Here is an 18,969-nt window from a genome sequence, read left to right as displayed (position 1 = left end):
AAATAGCATGCAATTGTTAGACAAAGGGATAATTCATGTCAAGAAGGATGGAGCTAAGACTGCACAACATTTCATCACACTACTCAAAAAAGTGTGTAATTTAAACCTAAAGCATTGTTTATTTCTGGAGTTTTCCATTTAATAATTTTGAACCACAAAATTATTGACTAGAACCACAGAAAGCAAAATAAGGGGGGACCACTGTATTGCTAAGTGGAAAAAAAAGCAGGCTATGAATTAATACACATGCACACAAACACACATGAACACACACAAACATTATATGATCTAAATTTTGAAATCATTTAAAAGATAATTATATATACACATATATATTTAAAATATCAACAACAATTATATTTAGAAGGTTGAATGTTGGGAAATCTCTCCCTCCACACTCTTTTTTTAAATATGTCCTGTATCTTCCAGATTGGCTAACATGATGATAAAGTTTTCTTTCAGGGAATCCATAGTCATTTTCATTTCACATTTTCACAATTTGCCCCCTTTTCATTTTTGATCCCAAGTAAACAATAATAGCCTCAAAGTGGAAGCTCTAGGGCAAGGACCTGTCTGAATTAGTGCTACCACTCTTTCTAAATTGGGAACAGTTCAATAAAAACAATGCTGTTAGGACACATGGGAAAAGAAATGGCAGTGTCTGACTTAGACTCAGGAATTCAAGTGGACCTAACAATAAAGACTCGTAACCGAAGAAGTAAAGAAATATTCCTATTTATTGTAATAATTAAATAACCAAATGTAAAAATTTTAAAACATATAAAAATAACTTAAAAATTAACATACAATGAAACTGTATAAAATAAGTGCATAATTAAAGATAATTAAACTCAGCATCATCCAAACTGTAAGAGGATACTTATGAAGTTCTTTAAATATGTAACATCTGTTCTTTGAATAAAGTTTAAAATTTGGTTTAAAATGTTTATAAATTTTCAGAAAAAAAGAATGATGTTCCATCCAACTTGAATTGTCCTAACGAGAATGATTCTGTATCATTTCTTGCTTGTCTTTTCTAATACCCATTCAATCACCTGGGTGAAAAAAAATACGATTATGGTATATTTCCATCAAAAATAGCAGTGGTAGAAAATACATTATAGAAACTTCAAATCCTAAAAACATATGATTTTCTATCTGAAGAATACTTTTTGCTGAACTTTCAATGTTAAGTACAATATTGTTATTAGAAAAATAAAAAAGTCCTATTCCATTTTTTAAGCCATTATCTTGAAATGTGTTTTAAAGGGGTCACTCAAAAAATATTAAGCCAACTAGTCAAACTGGTTTGTTTGTTTATTTATTTGTTTGGTATTGGGGATTGAACTCAGGGGCCTTTGACCAATGAACCACATCTCCAGCTCTATTTTGTATTTAGAGACAGAGTCTCACTGCGTTGCTTAGCTCCTCGCTTTTGCTGAGGCTGGCTCTGAACTTGTGATCCTCCTGCCTCAGCCTCCAGAGCTGCTGGGATTATAGGCATGCACCTCCATGCCCGGCCTGGTTTATTTTTTTCTAGCTGTGCCTGGCCTGGTTTATTTTTTTCGAGCTGTTTGGATTATTTATCATTTTTTTTCTTAATATCATTTTAGAAACTTTTCTGCTAACAACAAAATCTATTAAGTACTATTCAATACTCTGTCTGAATAAGCCTATTTTTCAGTACCTTAAAGAGTTTTCAAAGGGACAGTTAAAAATACCATCACCAATTCTCACTGCATATAAAATAGCAGCACAACAATCCTGAAATAAAATACTAACTTAATTAAATGTAGTTTCTTTGCAATAATTTATTTACCTGTACAGCATTGTTGCTTGCTGTCTTCTTCATTTCTTGAAATAGACCCCTTGAAGTTTTAAGATCCTAAACATTAACAAAATACAGCATTTTGTACTTTGTACATTAAATTGCAAAAAATAACTCATTATTAAGTGAGCTTAATATTATCCTAAATAATCTACAAGTATAAATTTGATTAGGAAAATATTAACAAAAAAATCAAAGTAATATATTGTGATTTAACTCTATCCTAAATATGAAAATATCCTAGCCAAAATATATATACATATGCCTAAATTCATGTCACTTGTTTGTCATATTCCCAATAGTACTGACCCGATCTAAGCATCATCCTTTATCATGAATATCTAATGTTTCATTACTTGAAAAATGAACACACAGTTTATATTTGTTGTTCAGTTAAAATTCTTTTTCTTCCTCTCTTCTTTTTAAAGATTTCATTCCTCAACAAAGAGGAATGACATAGGAAAAGGAACTGAAGTCCGACTTCTTTAAATTAAATTACGAAGTAAACACAATCTAACTGTATTTAATAAAAAAAGAGCTATCCTTCACCAAATCTCCAAGATATGCTTCACAAAGGCAGCTACTTTTAACTCTTTTAGTTGTTCCTCTTGCTTTACCTTCATGTTTCCACTGAATATATTTATGCTACAACTCAGTGATTAAGTAATTTAAGACAGTGACAATTAACAGCCATGGATCCAGGTCTTACACACCACCTTCTCAATAACAGCTATATCACCATTTTTGATTGGCAAAAAAGACAGTGTCTGCCTCATTATATGTAGGTAAATGCTGTTCAGTCCTGAGATAATTAATGTATTATGGTTTAAGATCTCTTCATTCAACATCCTACTTTACCTGTAGTGAGACTACCTGCTTAATTTTCTCTCTTTTAAATTTTCCATATATATAATTCTGGATATTTCCCTCTCTCTCACAATGAACTAACTAAATGTACAGCAAAATTTTTTAAAAACACTGAAGTGTACTTGGTAATGTCTTGGTTCTTTTTTTTTTTAAATTTATTTTATTTTTATTTTTTATTTTTTTTTAAAGAAAGAGTGAGAGAGAATGAGAGAGAGAGAGTGAGAGAGAATTTTTTAATATTTATTTATTTATTTTTAGTTCTCAGCGGACACAACATCTTTGTTTGTATGTGGTGCTGAGGATCGAACCCTGGCCGCACGCATGCCAGGCGAGCGCGCTACCACTTGAGCCACATCCCCAGCCCTAATTTATTTTTTTAAATGTAGACCTTTCTACCACAGCCTGCTCTAATTTGGTCTAGGTGCTCCCTAGGCCTGGTCCTATTAGGACCTGTCTTCCCCACTTGGTGTTTTTGTTTTATTTCTTCATTCAGCTTCCTGTCTGCTGAAATCATCTTCTAGAAGATTTCTCAAGTGGGTAAAATAATTTTTTTTTATTTCTTTATTTTAGAATTCCACGTTTTAAAGTATCTTTACTAAATTGAATTTTAGTAGGTAAATCATTTTCCCTAAGAATTTGAAAGTACTTTTAGATCATATTTTAGCCTACAATGTTACTGTGGAGAAATCCAATGCCATTCTGATTCTTTTTATGTACTCTATAAGTAAACTTTCCTGTAAATCTTTTAGTAAATGTTCTCTTTATGCTAAGAGGTATGAAATTCCATGATTCCACATAACATGAGTTGTTGTAGAGCTTTCATTCATTGGGGAAGCCATGCTGAGTCCCCTTCCCAGCAGAAGGCTTGAGTCCTTCAGTGCTTGGCTATCTTTTTGACAATTTCTCTCCTTAGTTTCTATTTTTGCAACTAATTAGCACATTGGATTTTCTGGATTAATTATCTAATTTCTTTTAATATTTTTTGCTTTTGGTTCTACATTCTGGTAATTTTTTAAATTTCAACTGTTCATTTTGTCTATTAAATTGATTTTGTTACAATTTTTTAAATTTTAAGGAGCTTTCATGTTCTGTGCATTTTTTGGAAACAGCATTGATGTTTCAGCTTGTGAATACAATGACCTGATTTCTAATAGAACTAAAATTTTATGAAGGCTTCTCCCACTTTCTGTTCCTTCAGAGTTCCCTTTACTCCTTTGTATTTTGGCATCATTTGTGTTAGAAACTTTCTGGAAAGTCTGCTAACCCTTGAATGTCCAGTCATATTTAAAAGAGACACTAAAAATATGAAAGACCTATCTGTGCAGAGCTTGCTCATTTATGGCTTTACATAAATAGGTGACAAAGTGGGCAGTTGGCTTATTTACTGCAGCCACCAATATTTCTTCTGGAGACCATTTCTTACACTGTCACAGAGGTCACAGTAGAGAACTATTACCATTGTGGGAGAAGGGCATGTGGGGCACTTTGAAAGTTTCCCAGTCTACTTTGTAGATCTTTATTTAATTCCTCTTGTTCCCACCTGGCACTCTGCCTCTGCTTTTCACAGTACCTGGCTTTATAATTCTGGAGTCCCTCAAAGAGTTTGCCTACTAATCTGGCATGGTTCCCACTGGTATTTCACAGGGTAGTCATTTAGGTGGTAACTTCTTTCACTCTGCTATCTGCCTCCATGCTCTTTTTCTTATTCAACAATGTACATTTCAATAGGTTTTTTTTTTCTTATCCCTTCACCTCATTTTTTTTTTTGTCGGAATAATGTTTTGCTTGGGAAATTATAAAAAAGACAGACATTGAATACATTGGGTCAATGTGCAATTTGAACTAGAAATCTATACATAACTGTCGTTCAAGTTTGAAACTCAAAAGATTGAAGGTAATCTAATACCATCAGTTTCAGAAAAGTTGTTAGGCTAACTTGCCTAATGTTTTACAACTAGTTGATATGGAATCCAAAATTAGAAATGAGTTGTTTTGATATTCAGTCCAGTAACCTTTTCACCACATATTGCAATGAAATTACTAATTAAACTGATTGATTAACTACTAAGTAATGTTTAAAGTTCCAACTTAAGAAAAAGACTTGTTAGGGAAAACACTTGTTAGGGAGAACTCCAGTTAAAATGTAGCTTTTTATGTATGAGGATAAAATAAAATCAATCAAATGTAAAATATTTTGCTTCAATTTTGGTATTTCCATTTAAAGAAAAATCTGCCAACAAATTAGATGCTATCAGTATAAAAAATACTCATCTAAACATTTTTTTTTTGGGGGGGGGAAGATTTTTATTTTTTTTTTTATTGGTTGTTCAAAACATTACAAAGCTCATGATATATCATCTTTCATACATTTGACTCAATTGGGTTATGAACTCCCATTTTTACCCCAAATACAAATTGCAGAATCACATCAGTTACACACTCACATTTTTACATAATGGCATATTAGTATCTAAACATTTTTTTACATCAAACAGGAACATAGAACACAAACTAAACTTTGCTATTAGTAGAGAAGACATTGTACCTTTAGATAGACCTTGGAGATTTCAAAGAGGCGCTGGCTGCATGCAGTGAAGCACTCATGAGCCTCTGTGATCCGGTGTTTCTTCAGGGTTTCAGTTACTACTTCTTTCAGTATCTTAAAAGAATATAACATACAACCAATATTCTTAGAAAAGTTTCAATCATCCTAACTTTAGTATCCAATCATAAATGAATTGTGAACTAGACAATCAACTGACTATGCTAAAGATATATAAGGTTATTAAAACAAAAAAAGAAATGAAAAGATATCAATAAAATGTACATGGTCACATCCGTGACAGGATTAATATCTTAATAGGAAACAATTAGAGTATCTTAAAAAAGGATTTCAAATCAAGAGCCCTGAATTGAAACCTGAGAATAACAGTTACACACCAGAGCAATATATAGATTTGTACTATTACAGAAAATTTTGAACACAGAGAGTTGAGAAATTATTTTATAACATATTCCTATCTTGATACTCTATCAACGACCTTCAAGGATGACCACTTTGTGGCGAATTTTGTTTCATTTATGCTCTCATTTGCTTTCCTATCATTTTTCTTGTACTGAGTTCTTTTAAAGTAAATTCTAGACATTATGCCATTTCATTCACAAAATTTTTAGACATACATTTTGAAATATTCAAATAAAGAGAGTTCTTTTAATGTAGAACTAAGAAAGATGGGAAAAAGTCTTTACCCGTGTATGTTTCTGTGATCTTGATTCCTTAGTATGCTTTGATGTCTTTGACACATGCACGTTTTTTGGAACAGAACTGGCCTTTGTAGTGACTTTTGGAGTTTCACAGGCAGGGACTGGAACCAATGGACCAGTCATTGATGATGACCGCTCTGCCTGTGGCTTTCTGGATGTCACCACATGATGGTGATGGTTACTACTGCCACTCATTTGAGAAAGAGAATCTGAACTTACAGACTTCACAAGTCTATAATGAGTGGAAGAAAAAAAAAAAAAAAACAAACCAAGAACAGACTAAGTGAATCACAATGAACTCTATTTTTTTTGTCTTAAATGTTACAACTCTATCCATTCAAACCTAAGATCAAGAAAAACAAACAGTATTTCTTGCTACTTAGCCTAAAATAGGCAATCAATTTTATATTATAACGTTGTCCTTTTATTTCTTCAAATGAGGGAATAAAACTGAAGGCAATGAATTTCAGCAAGTGGGAAAGCAACAAGCAATATTATTATACTTTCCCTTTCCCCCTCTCCTATTTCCTCATTTATGACTTCATAAATCATCTTATAGCATGATAAGTGATTATCTTTATAGACTTAATACTCATCTATTAAGCATACATATTTTTATATTAAGAGAATTTTAACAAAAAAACATAACCTGTATCATATTATATCTTTGAAACTGTGTGTGCAAAACAAATGTGTTAAATCCAAATAAGCTACAAAAGTGGTTCTTGATTCAATATTTCTATAATGTTTACACTTGCTTCCAGGAAGACTGAAATTTTTCTTTTTTCAAGATAGTCATGTAGTCTTCACTTTTGCTAGTAGAGAAAGCAACCAGAAGCCATAGGTTACTTTCTTTTCTGGAACACAAATCTTTTAATTAGACATAGTTCAGAAATTAGAAAGTTACAAAATATAGTAGCCCAAATGTTAAATGAGTTTACTTTTATCAGATATTAGAAAAAAATCATGAATTTATAAAGTAGTTATTAAAATAATTTAGTTATTCCATATCAGAGAAATAGTATTCTAACACTTTTACCTGTTCAAAAGATATTTGAAATTTTTGTCTTCATATATTTCATAGTTTTTTGAAGACCTAACTACAATAAGAACTATGGTTTGCTTTAGGTACCAAAAACCTAAATTTCAAAAAAAATTGTAGACATATAAATGCAACAGAAATTAGTGTTTCATAAAATTCTAATTTCTGATCAAGTATTTGCACATTTTATTTAATTAGGAAATATAGTTTCTAAAAAAAGTTTCATATAATATACTAATTATGTGGTCTTCAAAGGTGTATTTCATAGGTAATAAGTGGTTTTAAAATGGTGCCTCGTGGACTCCTTGCTTAAGGGCCAACACAGGCAGGATTCAGTGGGGAGAGGGAAGAAGGAACTATTTGGGGCTGGAGCTCACATGTCCAAATACCCTCTTCAACAGAGCAGCTCAGCTGCTTAATCTATTAGGTGAGATCTCTAGTGTTCCATGGCTTAAAAACTTTACACTCTGTTGTGCTAATGGACTGTAAATTAGTACACACAGCAAGAAACAGTGTATTTCTTTCCAAGTCATTTCTTTTTATAACTTATAAGCAAAATCATAAACTGCTCAAAATAAAAACAAACTTTCTGGCATGAAGGAACTAATATAAAATCCATGCAGAAAGCAACTTAAATATTATGAAAGACTAATATGAAAAGAAATGTTCCCTATAGTCTAAAGAACTTTCTCTCAAGATTATTTTTGTGCACTTAATATATCACCTTTTGGGGGGATGAAGGCAATTCAGATCTTGAGATCTCCGTTTCACCCGAGGTATCTCAGTTCGTAGTTCACTTTGCAAAGCTTCTCCATCAGGAACACTCCCAGGCTCTGACAGAACTGCAGGAGATGGAAGAGGGCTCAACACTGTAGGGACTGGAAAGCTTTCTCTGGTGCAGGTAGTTTGAGTTTCATAACGAATAAGACGAGACTGAAGTTCAGAAAATCCCCCATCTCTTTCTAAAGATTTTCGGTCATCTAAACAATATCTAAAACGAAGGAAAGATCATTAAAATCAAAGCATCCAAGAGAACAAAGGTCTTTTACTTTTCAAACAGAAAATATGGAGATATTTTCTTAAAGTTCTTAACTTTCTAATAACTGTTGGAAGGTTGAATGAATAGCTTACTTCCCCCACAAGTTCAGTATTTTTTCAAGCTGCTATATAAAAGGGCAAAAGATTTTAAAATGGGAATTACAATCTAACTTTTCTTTGACCGTGTTTCTGGGCAACAGATTAAGTTAATCCTCTGACTTAGTTTCAAAATAATACAGTTGCTGTTTTGATATTTTTTAAAACTCTAGCAACCTCTGATTTCTCAGCATGGCTGATATACAACAACATGAAATGCTGACTTCTGTTAGAAAGGGCAAGTTTATTTTCAACACAAAGATTAAATGGTATGAAGGCATTTTAAGATGGCTCACTAAATAGCTCAGAACATTTTGAATTTTTTCATTGAATCTTACCAACCTTACTGAGAGATTTTCTTTCAAAAACTTGGGTTGTCTATATCTGATTTCTAGCTAAATCTGACTCAGGGAACCAATGAAATGTTAGTTCAGCAAATGCTTCAGGACTCAAAGGAATTCATGTTGTTAAGCACAACAAATAAGCAATGAGGAAACTTTGCAATGCATATGACCTTGCAAAGTTCTTTACCTTCTCCCCTTTTTACAATTGCATCAAGGAAACACAGTGTCATGCATGCAATTGTAGGACTTAAAAAATTAATACCTTTCTCTGTTTTCTGTCCTTTTCACCTGCGAAATTCTAAAATGTTCTCTAAAATCAGATTTTTGGAGTTCAATTCTCAAAGAGTGTATTATTACCAGAAGATATGACTGCCTGGTGGAGTTTTTAAGAACTTTTATCTTTCCCTTTATGACACATATTTGATTTCTAAGAACACAGACCATGGAGCCTAATGCTTTGGATCTAAATCTAAGTTCCTCTAGTGAACTTGGATAAATTGACGCAAAGTCCAATTACTGACTAACTCCATCTTGTTTCTCTATAACCTGTTCTTTAGAAAGAGTTATTCTTCTCTTCAGTTTCTGTTAAATTCTAGGACCATAAGTCTGATATATAAATATCATATGATGGAACTGATGAAACTGCCCTCCAAGCAGCAGCAATTTCCTTCGTTCTGCTAGGAGTGCACAATCAGCCTCAGGATAATGACCAACCAGATCTGGGCCTGACCAAGATTGCCAACTGTACAGATCTTCTTACCTCTTGACTTTGCTCTTTTCCCCCTATATAACCTCAAAGCTCTAGCTGATACTTGAAGACAACCCTTATTTCTGTTTTTCTAATGTGGCCACACTAAGAATAAAGACTCCCTTTCCTATTTCACAATTGATTTTTGTTGGTTTGATTTTTTCCCCTTTGGGATGAGAGGCCAGGCCTGACGTGACGTCTTGCGACACTGGTAACAAAATTGTTTAAGTTCAGTTACACTCTAACTGCTCAATTTGCAAAATGAGATTCATAGTATTTATCTGAAAGAGCAAATGTGAGCATTACTTGAATTGGTACATATGAACATTGAAGCCAGTGCCCAGAAACACAAGCAAAGCAGACAATGTATGCAGCTACTATTCCCATTAACATTATATTTATTTTCTACTATAGCAAATTTTATAGAACACTAATAATATGTAGCACAGCTAAAATTTAAACACAGGTTGGTGACTTTGGAGCTTGCCTTTAACCATTATAGCATATCATTTCTTATGTAAAGTATAATGACCATCTCATTCAGTAGTCAACACATAAGTGAACATTAGCATCATCTGAAGAGTCTTAAGAAATATTACATATTCATTGTATTGGCACCAAAACAGAGATAAAGACCAATAGTACAAAATAAGAGACACAGAGACAAATACACAAAGTCAGCAGAAGAACCTACTTCCTCAACAAGATGCCTAAAGTGCAAGGAGTTAAAAATCAAGAATCAATAAACAATCAAGAACATGGAGAACCTACAGAATGAGAGAAAATCTTTGCCACCTACACCTTAGATAGAGCATTAACCTCCAGGATACAGAAAGAACTCAAAAAACACCAAAAAAACAAAAACAAAAACAAAAACAAAAACAAAAACAAACAAACAAAAAACACACTAATAACCAAATCAATAAATGAGCAAAGGAACTGAACAGGCACTTCACAGAAGAAGAAATACAATTGGTCAACAAATATATGAAAAAATGTTCAACATCTAGCAATTAGAGAAATGCAAATTAAAACTACACTGAGATTTCATCTCATGCCAGTCAGAATAGCAAGTGTAAAGAATAAAAGTACCAAGAAATGTTGGTGAAGATGTGGGAGATAAGGTATACTCATACATTGCTGGCAGAACTGCAAATTGGTCCAATCACTATGGAAAGCAGTATGGCGATTCCTTAGAAAACTTGGAATGGAACCACCATCTGACCTAGTTATCCCACTCCCTGGTATAAACTCAAAAGACTTAAAATCAGCATACTACAATGACATAGCCATATCAATGTTTATAGCAGCTCAATTCACAAAAGCACAGGTATGGAACCAACTGAGGTGTTCTTCAACAGATCAATAGATAAAGAAAATATGGTATATGTACACAATGGGATATTACTCAGCAATAAAGAACAAAATTATGGCATTTACCAGTAAATGTATGGAACTAGAGACTATTGTGCTAAGTGAAATGAGTCAATCCCAACAAACCAAAGGTCAAATGTTCTCTCCAATATGTGGATGCTAACACACAATAAATTGGTGGGAAAGAATAGAATTTCATTGGATTAGACAAAGGGGAATAAAGGGAAGCAAGGAAAGATAGGAATAGGAAAAACAGTAGAATGAATTAGACATAACTTTCCTATATTTAGATACGAATACACAAACAGTGTACTGCCACATCATGTACAACATACTGTCATGTATATCTTAAAAAAAAAAGAGAGAGAAAGAAAGAAAGAAAAAGAAAAGAAATATTACATGCCCAGAGTTTTTGACTTAGAGTTGGTCTGGGTATGACTCAGTTACTGATTTAGGTGTTCTTTCCACACATTAAAAAAAAGGGGGTTACTATGTAAGATGATGGACGTTAATTTGCTTGACTACAGTAATCATGTCACTAGGCATATGCATACCAAATATCATGTACATCTTAAATTCAACTTTTTACAAAGCTACTTAGGTGATGTTAAAGTATAGTTAGGACTGAAACATCTCTGATTTAACCTAATAGCTTACTTCAGACAAAATGTTAATTGGTGGGTCTCTCAATTCTCTAATATTCTTTCTCTGGGTTGTTGTTTAGTAAAATGTACTTCATTAAAAATCGGTAGCAACCATAAAAAAATACTGATGCATTCTACTTCTGTCTTGGGAAATTGGTAAAATCTAGAGTAAAATTAAGAAACATGAACTGTAAAAAAGAATTGTAGTCAAAAGGCAACATAATGCCTGATTAGCTTGTATGCAAATTATTTTGAAAGAAAAAGGTAGATATTTTGATTCTAAGAATATGTTTTTGTATCCAACTATTTAGTTTCTAAGATGTAGATATATTTCTTCTAGTTTTTTTTGCTTTGGGGGGATTTTTTTTTTTTTTTTTTTTTGGTACTGGGAATTGACCCAGGTGTGCTTTGTCACTGAGCTACTCCCCCTTTTTATTTTTTTATTTTGAGACAGGTTCTGGCTAAGTTGTTGAGGCTGGCCTCAAATTTGTGATCTTCCTGCCTCAGCCTCCAGAGTCTCTGGGATTATAGGCATGTGCCATCACGTGCAGCTTCCCATTGTTTCTTTTTTTATTCTTTTAATTTTTTTTTTAGTTATAGATGAACACAATACCCTTATTTAACTTATTTAGTTCTATGTGGTGCTGAGGATTGAACCCAGTGCCTCACACATGCTAGGCAAGTGCTCTACCACTGAGCTACATCCCCAACCCCCAACTGTTTCTTGATCATAGCTTTCATAATATCATTCCTTCAAATGTATTACGTACAAGCTTTCATTTCTCTTGGGAAATTTCTCATTTTTCATATCAGAGAGTCAACTTTAGTTGACACATAAAATATCCATGATTATACTACAATTTACTATAGAAACAAAATTACTTTGTAAATCAGAAAGGAAAAAAGAGAGTAGTGAGGTATATATTTGATATTAGTGAAATAAATATATATTGTTGAAAATTATAATTTCATATTTTATTACCAAAGAATAACCAAATGCTTTATGGGTCCTAACAGAGAAAAAAAATAAGTTTCATAAGATGAAATTAATTTTATTTTATAACTAAGAAGTAGATAAAATATGTTTACTACATACAAGGCAATAACAATGGAGATAAGAGACTTGTCAAATCTCCTAGAATAGATGAATGAAATTACAAAGAAACAAGAGGTTGATGTGCAAAAGAACGTCACATTACCACAGCAGAGTTTAGTCTGTTGTTTAAGAAAACAGCATCTTTTACAATCAACATAATTTACCCTATAGGACCAGTTAGATAAACAACAATCAATCAAGTTAACTGTAGCAGTATTTCTCCTTGCATGAAGAAACATTGATTTCCACACCTACACAGTTAAGGTTTCTTTTAAATTAAAAAAAAAAAAAAAATTTAAACAAATATTCCTTTATGTTAAAGTAGAGGAAAAGCTTAGGGGTTCTAAAGACCCATTATAACACAGGAAGAAAGAACTTTAAAATTCCATTTGAGTTGTTTCAATCTATAATCTATGTTGAACATAAATAGGCCTTCACTCAATATACCCAAATCTTCTAGGGAAATATATTTCTGAATTCATGGTGCTCATCTACTGCAACTGTTTTGTCCTATTCTAAATGTCTCCAGCTTAGTGAACATAAATTTACAGCAAAGAAATCTAAGTCACAGCTAGATCTGTTTGTTTATGGAGGTACACAGGTAGTAAATAGAAGACCTACCTACTCCTTGATAATGCGTCAGAGTCTTAAGATATTGTGTGCGTAAATTAATAAAGCTGTGCAAATTTAGATTCATCAAGTAGAGTTCAAGTAAGTTTTTAATATTTTAATAAATGAACACGAAGAACATATCTTTTATAAATTCTAAAAATTTGTGTACCATTAGTATTTTTCTTTTTTTTTTAATGTATTTTTTTTTTAGTTGTTGATAGACTTTATTTATTTATATACAGTGCTGAGAATTGAACCCAGTGCCTCACACATGCCAGGCAAGTGTGCTACCGTTGAGCCCCAGCCCCAGCCCAACCATTAGTATTTTTCTATGATTAAACTAAGAATAACAGGAAAAAAGTAGGGAGATGAGACTTAAGATAAACAAAATTAAATTACAGAATTAGGGGAAACATAATCTAAAATATGGTTATGTGATGGATACTTCAAACTGAAGAGTCAAGTAAAAACGTGTCCTAGTGAAAGTATTTTGACTATATGGTAAAGAAAATGTTAGTGAGAGAAATTGTTTTTCATCATAATGATATAAAATGCTTATTGGTTTCAACTTAATATTCAAGTTACATACAAAATACCTAAAAATCCTACTTAAGTTCCTTTATTAGATTACAAAGCCCTAAAATTATCAAACAAATGGGGGAAATTCTGCTTTATATGTCATGTAATAAGAAGTTAAAATATATTTTTAAAAGCAAGAAAAAGCAGAAAATCAAATTGAGAATATGTGGAACAATTTCTCATTTTTCTTATCAGAGAGTCAATAACATTTTTATATGAAGACATTAAAAAATAGGGAAGGGAGGGGGCATAGGGTTAGAAATGATGGTGGAATGTGATGGACATTATTATCCAAAGTACATGTATGAAGGCAGGAATTGGTGTGAATATACTTTGTATACAACCAGAGATACAAAAAATTGTGCTCCATATGTGTAATATGAATTGTAATGCATTCAGCTGTCATATATAAAGAAAATATTAATGAAAAAAAAATATTGACTGAAGCATATCCTCTAGAATAAGAATTGTAATCACTATGGAAATGAAAACCAAACAAATAAAAGAGAAGTTTCTGAAAGCTAGTACTAGAGGTAGGTAGTAACAAAGGAAAAAAATTGTTGGTTCTCATTATCAAATTTTCTATAATGTTTAATAACTTGTTTTTCATAAAATCAAAAAGAGGGAACAAAAGAATATATCCTATTAATCAGACTTGTATGTAGTAGAACAAAGAAGCTCCTAATTTAATCTGATTAAGGTAAATATAGTACAAATAAAATGTGAACTTTGAATTCAATGCACAAAAGGCTATATAGCTAAGAATATAAATAATTTAACTAAAAGATTTATCAAAATTTAGAGCTATTTGGGAACCTATTAATGCTAGAGAGAGAATGACCATCCTCTAATGGAGTCCTTTCATCACTATTAGAAATAAAAAGTTGCAACAATGGCATCTTATTTTTTGTGACTGAGTAGTTGTCTTTGAATTGTCTATCATTTAAAACACAATTTTTAATCCAAAATCCTTATCTGAACCACTTAGATTCAAATTAGTTTTTCATATAAGACTTTCAGAAATGATTCATTATTGGATGCTGTACTTCCTATTGCTCATTTCAAAGTCCTCAAATTCTTATTTCAACTGTTTTTTCCCCCCACACAGATGTTAATGTTGTATGCATCAACATTTTGTTCCTTGTTACTGTTGAGTAGTATTGTTTTATTTTATATATGAGTTTTTTATCTGTTCTCCTAAGTCGTTTCCCATTTTGAGCTATAAATAAAATTGCTCTGTACATTCTTACACAAGTCTTTTTATGGAGACAAGCTTTCATTTCTCTTGGGAAAATACCTTGTAGTAGAATTGTTGGGCTATAGGACATGAGCATGGCTAATTTGATAAGGACTTGTTACCTCCTTTCTAAGCAGACAAATCATTTTACACACCAACAGCAATGTATGAAAGTTCTATTGTACACACTTGCAAATATTTATCAGTCTTTAATTTGAGTCATTTTAGTGGATGGAAAGAATTTCATTTTATGAAATTTATTTAAGTCCCTAAAAATATTATTTCCAATATTCCTCATTTTAAATAACACTGTGAACAATACCATTAGATAATAACTTTGTGTATGTCACCAATGTTTCCAGTAAGCTAAATTAATCAATCAGAAGTTAGAAACATTTGTATGACTTTTAAAATTATGAGCTACCCTCCAGAAAGCTGCAGTGATTTATATCCCTCTGAGCTAGGTTGTTCACGCACCTTCACCACAATACCACTCAGAATAATGGGATTATGTTTAAATCACATATACCAATGTTATGAGTGAAGTGTTCTTACTGTTGTTCCAATTTAAATTTTTTTTTGATTAGTGAAGAAAAACATCTTTGTGTATACTGGGTATTTGCATTTCTTGTTTCTGTGGTTTCCTCCCTCCTTACCTTCTTTCTGTACTGGAGATTGAACCCAGTGGTGCTAAATCACTGAACTACACCCCTCTTGCCCCTTTCTATTTTTTATTTTGAGACAGGGTCTCAATAAATTGCTTAGGGTCTTGCTAAATGCTGAGGCTGATCTTGAACTTGTGATCCTCCTGCCTCAGCCTCTGGAGTCACAGGAATTACAAGCATATACCACTGTGCCCAGCTTCATTTCTTCTTTGATAAACAAGAGGGTTTCAAGATTTTGCTAACTCTTCCACAGTGTATTTATCTTATATTCTTACTGACTTATAAGCATTCTTTAATTTTATAGAAAATTTATCTCTTGTTTACAGTAAAAATATTTTCCTTAGTTTAACCTTTACTTTTGGTTGATTACTGATTTAATTATTTTAAAATAGAAACCTATCACTCTTTTCTTTTTTTGGTTCTTCCTTTGTTAGAATAAGAAAAAAAAAGGTCATTAGTCCACTTATGTTTCTTAAATAGCTTTTACATTTGTATTCTCCTTCCTATTTTCAATGGCTTCAGAGTATTTTAGTCCCTTAACTTCTCTTGCTTGAAGAATTTTAATTCAAGTTAATACAAGGCAATGGGAGTCCCTTCAATGGAATAAACCAAGTACATCATTTCAGGTGTTTAAAAACAATTTTTTAATCACCTCAAAAATAAGCATCAGAACTAGATATGAGGGTATACATCTGTAATCCCAGTGACTCAGGAGGTTGAGCAGGAAGACTGCAAGTTTGAGGCTAGCTCCAGCAACTTATAGAGACCCTGTCTCAAAATGAAAGGGAACTTGGGATGTAGCTAGTAGTAAAGGATACCTGGGTTCAATCCTGTTACCAAAACAAACAAACAAAAAACCAAAAACCAATTTCCTTGGCATGTCAACAATGTTCTTCATACTTATTACAACAGTAGTACTTATTAGAAGTAGTTGTACAACACTGCTACTTCTGCTTCCTAGAATCTGTAACCCTATGAATACCTATGAATAAGCAAGCTTTCTACTAATGTAATTGATGGAAAATTAACATAAAAGCAATAATTTGCTTTAAAACTATGAAACATCTCAATCACCAAGATCTTGAAAATTCATGGTAAAATATAAAATCTTCCATTTCCTGTCCCTGTGAAACTGGTAGATATGCACATAACCCCCAAAACCAATACTTCAAGCAAGAGAATCATCAAAATGGTCAATTAAAAGTCTAAAAAGCTAATATAATCAACATGTTAAAAACAGAAACACATTTCAACGAATAGCTTCTAAGCAATTACAACATAATTAGTGACCCAGGCAACACTGATGAGACCCACAGTGCAAATACACATGAATTATGTAGATACAAAAATATTTTTGATTAAAATATTTAATAACTAATAAGAGGATACTTAAATGATGTTAAACTGGTTAATCATCAAATAGCATTTTTCAACAGGAGACAAATTGTTCGTGTATGTACAGCTCCCCCAACACTTTTTTTTTCTTTTTTTGAGGTTTTTAACATATTTTTTTCTTTGGCTCTGTCTCAATTTACATTGTTTTATTATAGTCACCCTTCACATTCACATAAAAGACACTAGTTAACAACATGTAGGAGAGTAAAATGTAAATAAAAACTTACTCAATTCCATGATAATGACATACTGAGGCTTTTTCAAAAGGTAAGACCTGAAGTTTCCGAGGACTAAGTTCTGGTGTCAAAACAAAACTCTTTTCCCTGAAATAAAACAGTTTGCATTTGTATTTAAGATAGGGTAGTGGCAGAGAAAATGTACTGTCCTTCCTATATAAATTAGAATGTACTGATTAATATAGGGAATACTCTGAGGTTGCTTTTATTATTCCTTTTTCCTTCATATTTAATACCACAAAAGTGTAGGACATTTGACTAAGGTAAAAGGTGAGGAGGATTTAAGGCTAAATGATAAATGCATGAAGTATACTTGTAAATATCACGTAAGTAGCATAGGGCATTAATTAATTAAGGAAATGCAAGGCAACAGTAACTAAAAATGATTTTTGGAAACTGTAAGTTTATAACTTACCCCTTTTGAATCTGTAAAGGCTGAAGATCTCCCACTGGGAATCCATCTGAGGTGAAGTATTTCAGCAATTCTTTAGCATCCAATAATGTGATTGAATCCCGTGGACCTTCTTTGTGGCCCAGCAACTGTTCTGATGAACGAGGTAATGAACCGGTTCTGGAAAAATAATGTTACATACATTTATTAAAGATTTATTTGAATTCACCATAGTCAGGAAAAGGTGATATAAGCATAAACCAGAGAAATACACTAAGAAAATTAAAGAATCACTTTTAGGAAAGACCATAAAGTAAAATATTTGTAAATCACTTCATTTTAAACTATATTTTTAAAAAATATGTAGGTTACATTGAAAATTTCAGTTCCCATGTCAAAAATTCTACTACTTAAATGAACATAATTATGTTATTTATAAAAGATTGTATATTCATTATTCAGTAGTGTGATGTTTCCAATTCTATAAATTTTAAATCCAAACTCCTGTATATTCTGAAACTCCATAAAATTATAAATTTCTAAAGGCAAGAATTGAACGTTCTAATTTTCTATGAACTTGAAAGATTACTTAAAGCACAACCATGAAATGAGACAGTAATAGGAATTTTCTCCAAGGTCTCCTCTAGCCAGGATTATGACATAATGAAATACACTGAATCATTATTACATCTGAAATATGTGCAGGACTTTATACTTTTCAAATCACTTTACATACAATAACAAATTCCCTTGAAAAAGATGGAATAGATCTTATTTTAAAATGAAGTAACACCTAAAAATAAGTCCTTTATAAAGTGAAAATCAAGCCCAAAAAATCATTATTCCTATTTTTCAGCTAAAGATTCTAACACACAATAGGTTATATTACAGATGCAAGGTGATAGAGCTATTTAAAATGACAGGACTAGACTGACTACAAATTAAGTACTACTTCTACTCTATCAAAACATAAACCAATAAAAGTTCATAGAAAATTATAAAAAATGGAAAGAGAAAAATACTTCTATTTCAGAGAATGCTAAAAGTTTTAGCACATACTGAATCACTGGCTACCACAGCTCTGTCACCATAGCATAAAGTCTTTCATTACTTTTTTAGAAAATTAATTTACCAACTTCATATTAATTTATTCTCTATTACTCACATTAAGCATTTTTCTGATAATTACATGATTAAAATAATGACATCATGGTTTTAAACTTACATTTCTATACATTAAGGATTACTCACATACTGACAATGCCCCTTCCATTCTATTCCATTCTCTGTACTTTAAAATTGAAAGTATAAATCTTAAAAAAGTCGAACAGAAAAATACTCAAATATTTTCTCTGAACGTCATACTTCAGAAGGGCAGGAATTGCATTATGAGTTTAATTGAACTTCTAAGTAACTACTAACAGTGACTTACAAAGTTTTCTTAATGAATATCACTCTAATATTACAGGCTAGATGTAATGGGAAAATGCATAATTTGCTTTTATACAGAACA

At 32.0% G+C, this 18,969-nt stretch overlaps 1 protein-coding gene across 4 annotated transcripts in view; it reads right to left on the bottom strand.

The window, feature by feature from the left end:
* Positions 1-980: 980 nt before the first annotated feature.
* Positions 981-18,969, bottom strand: part of Mtbp (MDM2 binding protein) — a 74,107-nt gene continuing 56,118 nt past the window's right edge. For all 4 annotated transcript variants that reach the window (XM_076835806.2, XM_076835807.2, XM_076835808.2 and 1 more), the window contains 7 exons: positions 17,481-17,636; positions 17,057-17,152; positions 7,726-7,992; positions 5,945-6,191; positions 5,241-5,354; positions 1,820-1,885; positions 981-1,055 (listed from right to left, as the gene is read on the bottom strand). In XM_076835806.2, the coding sequence (XP_076691921.2) occupies positions 1,017-1,055; positions 1,820-1,885; positions 5,241-5,354; positions 5,945-6,191; positions 7,726-7,992; positions 17,057-17,152; positions 17,481-17,636 (985 nt within the window). In that variant the 3' untranslated portion in view covers positions 981-1,016. The remainder of the gene's footprint in view (positions 1,056-1,819; positions 1,886-5,240; positions 5,355-5,944; positions 6,192-7,725; positions 7,993-17,056; positions 17,153-17,480; positions 17,637-18,969) is intronic.

Source organism: Callospermophilus lateralis, chromosome 16 (assembly GCF_048772815.1).
Source record: "Callospermophilus lateralis isolate mCalLat2 chromosome 16, mCalLat2.hap1, whole genome shotgun sequence".
NCBI classification, from domain to species: Eukaryota; Metazoa; Chordata; class Mammalia; order Rodentia; family Sciuridae; genus Callospermophilus; species Callospermophilus lateralis.
This window is presented reverse-complemented; position numbering and strand designations above follow the sequence as displayed.